Source organism: Stegastes partitus, unplaced genomic scaffold, assembly GCF_000690725.1.
Source record: "Stegastes partitus isolate 25-593 unplaced genomic scaffold, Stegastes_partitus-1.0.2 Scaffold2599, whole genome shotgun sequence".
NCBI classification, from domain to species: domain Eukaryota; kingdom Metazoa; phylum Chordata; class Actinopteri; family Pomacentridae; genus Stegastes; species Stegastes partitus.
Genome location: NW_007580330.1, coordinates 23,058 through 33,890, shown reverse-complemented (window position 1 = coordinate 33,890; position 10,833 = coordinate 23,058). Strand labels below are relative to the sequence as shown.

At 43.2% G+C, this 10,833-nt stretch overlaps 1 protein-coding gene across 1 annotated transcript; it reads left to right on the top strand.

Moving 5' to 3' along the window:
• The first annotated feature begins 976 nt into the window (after positions 1-976).
• On the top strand, positions 977-10,582 carry LOC103375448 (nicolin-1-like). Its single transcript, XM_008305740.1, has 5 exons — positions 977-1,180; positions 4,067-4,180; positions 5,764-5,832; positions 7,898-8,002; positions 9,355-10,582. Exons 1-5 carry the CDS (start codon positions 977-979, stop codon positions 9,394-9,396), a joined length of 534 nt encoding a protein of 177 aa, XP_008303962.1. The 3' UTR covers positions 9,397-10,582.
• Positions 10,583-10,833: the final 251 nt, after the last annotated feature.

Sequence of the window (10,833 nt, the reverse complement as noted above, 5' to 3'; positions counted from 1 at the left end):
TGATTTTGAACTAAATCTCCACCTTTATTAGCTGCAGCATTAACGTTTCAAAAACAATAGTGCATTAATAGTCGTAACCCAGTTATATAACATAAAACATTCTGCACGATTAGCGCCTTTACTTTTAGTAGTTTGAGTATATTTTTATTCCAGTATCATATTGTCGCTCTTATTTGCATCATTTTTTTATGTCAAAATCCATAAATGCTGCAAAAAAGCAGAAAAACTGTTGGAGACAAACAGAAAATCACCAAATTTCCTGCAAACACAAGGCGCTTGATGAGCTTCCTGCCTCGCATCCATTTAACTGCATTAAAATACCAAAAACATCAAAACGTAGTCAAGGAAAAGCTAAATAAACAAAAAGATAAACAACCCAATTAAATGACTGATCAAGACTCAGCAATGAGAATGCGTATCCGCTGCCCTGCTTGGTTTCTAAATGTACTGTTGCAGGAGAATAATGTGTGTGATCTCTTCCTGGTTTGTGTTTTTTCTTTCTCCCAACATGCAGCTAAAAGTCTCCTCAGCCCTGGTTTTTCTCACCATCCCTCCGTCTGGCAGCTAATAAACCAGCAAACACACACACATGCAAAAACATTTGTTTTAGTACAACGCTGCGCCTCCGTCTGCGGAGACGCTCGAAACATTTCGGGCTGCTGACCTACTTTTTCGGCATTTAGTCCTAATTAAAAATCACTTTTAATGCAGAGCGACTCCTCATTAGCTCAAAGCTGCGAGCTTCAAAGGCGTCCGCCCGGAGCCGGCTTGTGCACAAAGGAATAATCTCCACCAAGCATTCTGACGCCTCTGCCGACTTTGGGTTTTCATGTTAATCTGGCGGACTCGCTGTTGCTTAAACAACAGGTTAAGACCCCAGACGGTCCGCGGGCAAATTCCTCCAGGCGCCAACGTGGCCTAACGAGCCTGATTTACTGTAAGTTTGGTTTCATCCAGGAGATCACTGAGGAGCTTCATGTCATTCCCGCCTGTGTTTCAGATTGAGGAGATCACCTTTAAGAACTACTACACGGCCTACGTGACGGTGCGCCTGCTGAGGAGGAGCCCCGGTCAGGAGGCGCCGGCCAAGTGGTGCACGGCCCTCAGAGACCTGCCGCTGATGGACAACCCCCACACCGAGGGGGGCTCCCAAGACTACTACTCCATCCACAGGACTCAGGTGGGCGGCAGGGCGACGGGTAGCGGAGGGTGAAAGAACAAAGAACAGGATCAATCCAACTCATCAGGGGAAGTAAACCAGGAAGACTTGATTTAATGTAAGATAAGACAAAATAAAATAAGACAAGAAGATAAGATAAAATAAGATAAGATAAACTAAGCTAAGCTAAGATAAGGGAAGATGAGCTACGATAAGAAAAGATGAGCAAAGGTAAGATAAGCTAAGTTAAGGAAAGCTATGATAAGCTAAGATAAGATGAGCTAAGATATGATAGGGTAGGCTAAGTGAAGGTAAGATAAGATGAGCTAAGATAAGAAAAGATGAACGAAGGTAAGATAAGGTGAGATAAGACAAAATGAGTTAAACTAAGATAAGGTAAGCTAAGTGAAGCTATGATAAGGTAAGCTATGATAAGATGAGATGAACTCAGATAAGATAAACTAAGCCAAAATAAGCTAAGAAAGGATCATCTAAAATAAAATATGATAAAATAAGCAAAGACAAGCTAAGATAAACTAAGCTCAGATAACGTAAGATAAGCCAAAATAAACTGAGAGACGATCATCTAAAATAAGCTAAGATAAGCTAAGCTAAACTAAGATAAGGGAAGCTCAGATAAGATGAGCTAAGCTAAGCTAAGATAAACTAAGCTAAGATAAGGTAAGATAAGATGAGCTCAGATAAGATGACCTAAGCTAAGCTAAAATAAGCTAAGATAAGATGAGCTAAGCTAAGATAAGGTAGGCTAAGTGAAGGTAAGATAAGATAAGGTGAGCTAAGCTAAGATGAGCTGTGATAAGATAAGATGGGATCACAGAAGCTAAGATTGGAACAATCAAGCTGAGACAAAATAAGACAATCTAAGATACGCTAAGCTAAGCTAAGGTAGGCTAAGATAAGATAAACTTTATTGTGTTGTTGATTTATTGATGATCGCCTGGCCAATTATCACGGCCAACTTTTTTCCTTTTTTCCTTGGATTATTGATATCTGTATAATAATTGACTGATTATTGATGAACTAAATGCTCTACTTCAGGTGCGATGAGCCTCCTCTCTCTGTCTGTCGTCACTCTGAGGTCTCAGAAGTGTTTATCAAGCAGAAACTGGAAAAACTGAACAAGAAACCAGGAAACTAGCTCCTCTCACAGCGGCTAATGCTATGCTAACAGCTAAGCCTGTTCTCAGCTCTGTCTGCTGAAAGCTGCGAGCGTTGTTGCGCCAATTTAAAATACATGATTCAGATTTGAATTAGTGGAACTTATTCGCCTGTTGGGTTTGAAGCTGTGTTATTATGACTCGAGGGCATCCTGTTTCATGTTGATTAAAGGGGCTCAGGTGTTTTTTACTCCTCTTATAATTAGCAAACATGCTAACAGAACAGCAGCAGCAAAATGTGCAGGACAAATGATTCTGTATTTCTTCGTCACACTTTGCTTCAGTCAGAACAGAAATAGTCTCCTGAATGTTTCCCTTTTAGAAAACCCTCCGTCTTCTGTCGACTGCAGCTGAACTTCTGTGAATGCGTTCGTCCCACCGGGCGTCAAGCTAACAGCGAGAAAAGGCACAAGAGTCGCCGTGATGTCGATCTGCGGAGACTTCTTTTTCCTTTTCTTTCTCCGCGTTTGTTCTCTGAGCAAACAGAGCCAGCTGGTGAATGATGATTTAGTTTGTGTTTACTTGAGACGGCGCTCCGAGGCTGACGGGTTTACAGGCTAATTGTGACAGCGTAAGCGATGTTCATTCACTTTTTACGGCTTGTTGTTTGTCATCTTTAGCCTTAAGGGATGTTCATGGTGCTGCGTTACTGCGGCGGTTTTATGCAGCAGGATTTGAACCTGAAAGACAAAAAAAAAAAAACTGTTCCTTCTTCCATTTCAGTGATAATTACTTCAAAAACACATCATTCTCTATGCAGCTTGGCCTGTAAATCACATTATTTAGGCACGATGTTCAGTTAAAAGTGCACAGGAGGAGAATGAACAGGTAGGAGGAGGATGCACTAGAAACCTGCTAAACCTTTCTCCAGAAAATGTCCTAAAATTTGAGTTGTTTTTATTGTGAGAGGCTTCAAACTTTGAGATGATGATCCACACACTTAATCACAACTATCTCGGTTAGTGTGTGTTGCTCGCATTACATGATAATTATATTTTTGGGGGGTGTGTTGCTTATTATTTTGTTGATTAACATGTTTTGCATTTGTGTAACTGATGACAAACCACACAGCGAGTTCATGTGAAAATGCTCATTTAAGAGAATTTGTGTCGACAATGAGAAGCACTGGGAATAGTTTGCAGTCCTGAGAAGACTTTAACGACCTGGCATCACCTTGTGGTGCGTGTTATTGCTGCAACGATCCAAACGTCGGCTGAACGGAGCCAAAATGGCTCCATTGAGCAGTGAGAAACCGTAGAAACCAGAGAGGTGGAGCTGCAGGCTGTGTTTATGCAGAGACGAGTATGAAAACAGATCTCTGCAGTCACGTCTACATCACATTTGCAGCAGTGAACACTTAGAGAAAATGTTTGAAAATGTGTTTTTTAAATTATTGTCAAAGAAATAATCCCAAAAGATTCTGTCTCACTGCACAGAACACATTCCTGAGCTCATCTGACATCAAGTTTTGTTCTAGAAAGTTCTGCAAAGTTCAGGCGATGTTTTGTTTTTAGTTCCTCTAAAAGTGCTCCTCAAACGTTGCATTGAGAACGTCCTCGCTTTGTTATCGTGCAACGTCGTGTTTAGGGAAGGAAGCAACGTCCCCGTCCAGTGTTTCGTTAGCCGATGTTCCTCCGGCTCAGAGGAGGATGCCCTCATGACTGTCGTTTTCAGATCCATCCCCGTCCCTCTGGTGTAATCCCTCCGTGTCTTTCCTCGCTGCTGCCAGATGCAGGCGGAGGCGGACCACGTCGTGTCGGTGAGGCTGATCCTGAGGCAGCCGTCCTCCGCCTGGCTCACCTTCAGCCTGGAGGACGTCAAGATCTTCCCTCACCTGGAGCCGGTCAGTGTTTGTATTTCAGCCAACAGGGGGCGTAAACTTGATCACAAACTAAATGGGGGGAAAAAACAGAGAGAATAAACTCTGTGACGTGGAAGAGCTTTTACTTTTCTGGGTTTTCAGTTTGCCAGCTCAGAGGGAGGCTGTTGTATCCACGTAGTGAGTAAAGCGTTGCCGTTTGGATGTTCTGCTGCCACCTGAGCGGATTATCGGCTGAATGTAACCGTCAAAGCTTCGACGCTGAGCGAGTATTTGGACAGAATGATAAACGGGAGCCGTTAAAGCTGAAGGAGATGTTTAGTCTGTAAACACTCAACACGTCGTCACCGTTCTGAGAGACGTTTTTCACGATGTTAGAACCAAAACGAGGAGCTGAAAGACGCTCCGGAGCAAGAAAAAAACATGAAAATAATCCCCGTTTACCACTTAGTGCACGCCATCACTGTCTGCTGTTTTATTTGAGCAAAAGGCGTCATCCCGGTTTGTGCTTTCTGACAATCCAGAGCGTTTTAGTCGCCGGATCGAACTTATCCTCGTCCTTGTTCTCTGGGAGTCCGTGTGGATTTTGTTCAGACGCTTGTTGTGTGATTGCACAAGTTACCGATTTTTATGTGTTTTTAGCATCTTTAGCCTTTACATACTGCTCATGATTTATAAGTGTCCGTACCAAATTTTAAACTACAGATCTATTTAGGATGTCTAATCGGTCGATGTCACATTAATAAATGTAAATGAGAGAGTTTCGAGAGTCCCTAAAAGCACCACTTTCCTCGACTGGTGGAACTAAAATCTAAAAATTTGACCCCAAACAGCCTCATTGTGCAAAACATTCGTAGCACCTGTACAAAAGTATAACATTTGTGTGTATTTTGGGCCAAAAGAACGACGTTTAGGGTTTTTTTTACTGCTGTCGAATGTCAAAACGGGTCAGATCTCGTTTTACAATGACTGTACTTATTATATTCCACTAATAATCAGAATAACAGCATGTCCGAACAGACCGGCACGATCACATCGAGGGATCAATAATCTGTAAAATAGAAAAACATTAGCGATGAGTAACCACCGAGACTCTGAATCAGTCCCAGAAGCTTCGGAAAAAAGCAACTGAACTTCTCCATCAGGCTCCAGAAGAATCGGAAGAACCTAAAAAAAAAAAAAGAGAAATCCAGTTGGTTTTTACTGAATCCCAGCATCCGATCACTTCTGTCCGTCTCATTCTCTGGTTCTCGGTCTTTAATCGACACAACAGTTTACTTTTCTTGACTGCAGGAGATTTTCTGTGTTTCCAGGACACAGCGTGGCTCCATGCTTTCGTCGTTTTCTCCCTTCAAGTTAATTAGATTTTCTCAATAAAGTTGTTGTTCTTCCAGAAGATGAGACGCTTCCCAGCAGGTGGACCTGCGCGTCAAAGACTATATATTCAGTTTAAACGCTTCGGCGCCTGTAAACACACGTCCGATCCCGACAATTAATTATCTCCGCTCGGAGCGACTCCAGTGAAGTTGAAGAAATATCGTCCGTGTAAGAACAAAAATCAGCTGCAGGGATTAAAAAACTCGCTTTCTGTTTTGCTCCCTGTCCAGGACCCAGAGAAGGAGGTTTCTGATTGGCTGTCAGACCTGACTCTGGTCGACCAACACCCGGACCTGGAGGTAAATGTTTCCACAGCAACGAGGAACCTTTACAGGAAAAACACACATGATTGATTTTACCCTTGGTGGCGGGGTAGTTCCCTAGAAATTAGGGATGCAGCATCTGTGGTCCATTCTGGGGATTCACAGAGTTCAGTTTCAGCCACTTGGTCTCAGTCGTCTCTGCTAGTTTGTAAAATCTATTTACTTTAAGTCGATTTAAGCAGCAGCTCGACTTGAATCTCCTCCACGTTCACTTTTGTCACCGGTCGCTTTATTAGAGTCCGAGCACTAACACATCAGGACTGGCGACAATCGCAACATTATAGGGGACTTGGACATGTCACTGTCGAAATGGCTCCACAGCGCCCCCTTGAAAATTTCTTCCTATCGTAAGCACGTTTGACCTAGAGCTATGCAATTTCAAAGGCACATAGAGCAGGTTGGGACGAACTAAAAAGTCCAGTTGGGCCAAGCTCTAAAATTCAACATGGCTCAACTGCGCCTCCTACAATATTTCATTCCCATTGGGGACTACGTTTCACCTACAGCTACGAAATTTGGTACACATGTGTAACAACTCGTGCTGCTCAAAAAAAGTCCATTTGTGTGTTTTCGTAAACCCAACAGGAAACCTGCCATCTTGGAAAAACTTTGAGCATTGCGGGCCATTTTTGCTCATTTTTGGCCATTTTTTTGGCATTTTCAAAATCTATCTCCTCCTACAGGGAAGGTCGTACACGCCTGAAATTTGGCCGGCACAAACTACAGGAAATGGTGATTAAAAGTTATTAAAAACACTCCGCAAAAGTCTGACGGCGTGGAAATGGTGGGCTGTGCAATTTTGATCAATGGCCATTTCGCACATTTTCGCTGTGTTTCTGGCATTCGACGGAGTCCCGTCGGAAGGTCGTTTCACCTACAGCTACAAGATTCGGTGGGCATGTGTAGCAGGTCGGGACGCACAAAAACTTCGATAAGCACCAAGCCCTAAACCCAACAGGAAGTCCGCCATTTTGAAAAAAACACGGTGAGAATTTTGGCGAGTTTCGCTCATTTTTGGCCATTTTCAAAATCTATCACCTCAAGGTCGTACACATTTGAAATTTGGCCAGCACAAACTACAGGAGGTGGTGATTCAATGTTATTAAAAGTGTCCGCACAAGTCTAACGGTGTGGAAATGGCGACCAATGGAATTTGGCCACAACGCCATAAATCCCCAAAATATGAGACGTGCTGTGTAACTGGCCCGTATGTGCTTCAATTGGCATCAAACTTCACACACATGCTCCGAGTCCAAACCAGAGCGCGTTGCCAGCACGCCACACCACACACAGGAACAGGAAGTGGCTCGTAACTGGGCCGCACATGCTCTGATCTGGCCGAAACTCGACACGCAGGATCAGAGTCCCGCCTGGAGCGCATTTCTGCCGAACCCTGATGTGCGCGAAGGCCGACAATCATACGGTGAGGACCCGTCCATCGCCACTTGCGGCTTAAATGTTTATTATCTCAACGTTGTCACCGACTAGACTGTAAAGCAAAAATGTTCCTACTAATTTGTCTGAACTTAATGTCTCTTGAAAACAACAAGCGATCTAAAGGAACATTTTAGTTCCTGGACTAGAAGCTTTTTAGGATGCAGCTGTAGCTCCCGTCGAGGACACCAGGTCACATCCTCGGTGTTTTTTCTGAGAGTTTGGGGTTTTCTCAGCCTGATGAGAGCCTCCCCTCGTGCTCCATCGGCTTTTTACCCTCGATATATTCAATTTTAACTACTGTTGGGCGAATAAATGAAGGAGCGATGAATTATTTCCCAGCTAGAGCTTGTCTTCCAGGAGGGGTGTGAAGAATTCATGCCAGCCGAAAATCTTCAAATTTCCTGATTTGATTTTTATTATATGTTCATTATTAATTCTCATTAAGAAAATATCAGATTATGTGAAAAATGCACAGAGCCGAGCTGTTAGCCCACGAGGAGGTGAAGCTTTCCCAGCATCCTCATTCAGATGCTGTAGCGGAGGAGCTAGCTGTATGAATCAGATGTTTAAACAGTAAATAACGTGTCTGTGTGATTTCTTTCAGGGCCTCCCAGACCCGCAGACGGTGTCGTCTAGCATCCAGCAGATGTGGGCTCTGACGGAGGTGATGCAGACCAACCAGACCACGGCCTCCATCGGACGCTTCGACGTGAGCTGAAACACAAGCAGCTGGTTTAGGGAGATATTTAAGAAAAAAATCACACGTTTCCGACACTAATGGGAGGAGGAGGCATGAAAGAGCCAAAATTAGGCTCCAGATGAGGGCTGAGTGCATCAATATGTCACACAAGCTGATTTTCCTCCGTCAAAGGAGAAATAAATAAAACACAAAATCCTTCTGGTGCATTTTCCTGAGCACCTGAACAGTCAATAGACGACGCAGAAGTGGAAGAGCAATCTGCTTTTTCAGCCTCAAAAGCTGCCTGCCTTATCATACATTTGCACTCGTACTTGAACCTCGCTGCACAAACGGAAAAGCTGCGACGTCCAACTACATGTAGGAGACGTGATCTGAGAGGCTTTTGCCGTCGTCTGTATGAAGAACACAAACATTTGCGTCACATCTTTTTGTCAACAGCCGGTGTGTGAAAATCCAGAATCGTCGTCGTCTTCTTCGGCGGCGTCTCGTGGTTTCGGTGCCGCAGAACCCACATGTTGATGACCGTAAACCTCCGATAGTTGTTGTTTTTGTCTTCATTTCTAATAAAGATAAACAGAAATGTAAACGTTTCCATAAAAGCAATGACGGCGGTCAAACTTGTTTCATCTCGAGTCTTCAGCGACTTTCTGCTCGACCGTCTCGGATTCGCTCGAAGCTTTTATCGTCATAAACTACGAATGTTCAAAATGGCTCCTGTTTAATTTCGACTGGCTACGTCAACCGCTCGCCGAGATGTTTTTTATTCAGGAAATCGCTCGTCGACCTCAGGAGCTATTAAAGATAAAAACCTGATATTTTCTCGGTTGCTTCTCATCGTGTCGTCGATCCAGAGTCTGATCGAACATAAAGAGTGCTTTAAGTGTCTTGAGGGACTTTTTTTTCAAAAATCTCATGAAGTATGTGATATATCAGCGTAGGTTTTGACTAATATCTGTACTTTATGTTGTCAAATGTTGACGTAAATCAGGAATTTAGCTAAAAACTGCCGGTTAGGGATTGAGCCACAGGATTACGGCGTCGAAACTCAAGACATTTATCACCACTAGAGTTTTCTCGTCAACCAGCGGGAGATAGTTCAAGCTATTGGTCGGCTGGCTGCAGCGCATTTATATGAATGATTTAGTTTTGGAGGGAATCAGTGACGTTTTCCTTCCTGGTTTATAATCTAAACACATAACAGAGCTTCACCAACAGAAATGTCGTTGCTCTTTTTCGTCACGTGTGAAATAAAACTGAAATAAAAAAAAGTGCATCGAGGTAGACGTCAGTCCAACACGAAACAAGTGAAAGCCTCCGTGTCCGACGTGTGAACTGAGACGTTCTGTTGTTTGTCGCCGCAGGTGGACGGATGCTACGACATCAACTTGCTCTCCTTGACGTAAAACCGTTCGTGGACGAACTGTCCGAGGGAGCAACGGTGAAGAAACTCCCATCGCTTTGGAACAAAACAGCTGCTGGGAAGGAGAAGCTACTGTGAATGTGGACTCGTAATGCTGCAGATCAAGTGTGATAATATTGTTTATTCATACGGCATGCAGGCGACGCAGCAGGTTTTTTAAAATTTAATTTAGTCGAATGTCGCTGTTGAACTCATTGTTTAGTCTCCCTTTGACTGTGAATCCGACAAACACGACATGTGCTTCGGTTTTATTAAATCCTCAGATAAGACCTTCAAAATGTAAAAAAAAACAAAGGTAGAAATGCTGCATGTTGAACACTTGGTGGCAGCAGAGCACCATTAAAAAAAAAAAAGTGCCGCTAACTTCACTTTGAGTGCTGGTAAATTTAGGTTGAAGACCTTCAGAGGACACGTTTTTTTTGGGAAGAGTGTTGAGATTCCACATTTAATATTTGGGTTAAGGTCTGGTTTTTAAAGGAATTAGGGTCTGGAGCTAATAAAAGCATCGTGTCAGCGAGGAGCCGAGATGGAAAAGTTCGACGCTGACGAGGTTCGATGCACTTGACACGAGTATTACAGATTCACGTTACTAATGCATTAATGATTATAGGATGACGCGACACATAACATGAAGTAGAAGTAGCAGCACTGCAGGACAACAACCCTCCACTGGAAGTAAAAATACAAATATACAAACTTAAACTACATTATTAAGTAATAATGGTTTATTATTGCTTTTATCTTGCAGCTAATTTAATTAGCTTACGTCCTGCTGTGTCGCTTAATCTGCAGTAATATGGCTTCATAGTTTGTGTTATTTATTATTAATCTGTTTGCAGCTTCTCAGACTTCAGCGTTTTTCCAGCTATTCAGATTCTGGACATCTCGGTGGACTCTGACACGACAGGCTTTTTTTTTTTCCCCCCACTTTTTTTTATTGTCATTTTATGCTGAAAAATAATGAAAATATTCTCCAGCGGCGGCCCTAATATGATATGTATTATTCAGAAATGAGTCATCCGGCATAATCAGTGCTTTCTGCCTTTGCTATTTTCAGTCTGTTTGCACGTCCACCGTGTGACTGCAGGACTCCGACAGAAGCCGAGCGACGTGGACTCTGTGTGTGCATCTTGTTGCCAAACATGAATAAAAACTAATTCTCTGCTTTCTTTCGCTGCGTCGTGCATGACCGAGCAGCTGCCAAAGAGGACTGTTGTACGTGGAGCGTATTTAGCAGCTGCTGCTAAATGGAGTCCCGGCGGTGCTTCTTAAAATACAGCAGCTCTCGTTTTACTTAAAGTGCAGAACAAGGCGGCGGATTCTCAGGAGGTTCCTCCACCAAGGCTGACTGAAATAAAGAGGACAAGTGTTGTTTTTGTGTTCTTTGTGTTGAACTTTGCAGGGAACATCCTGTTTTTTT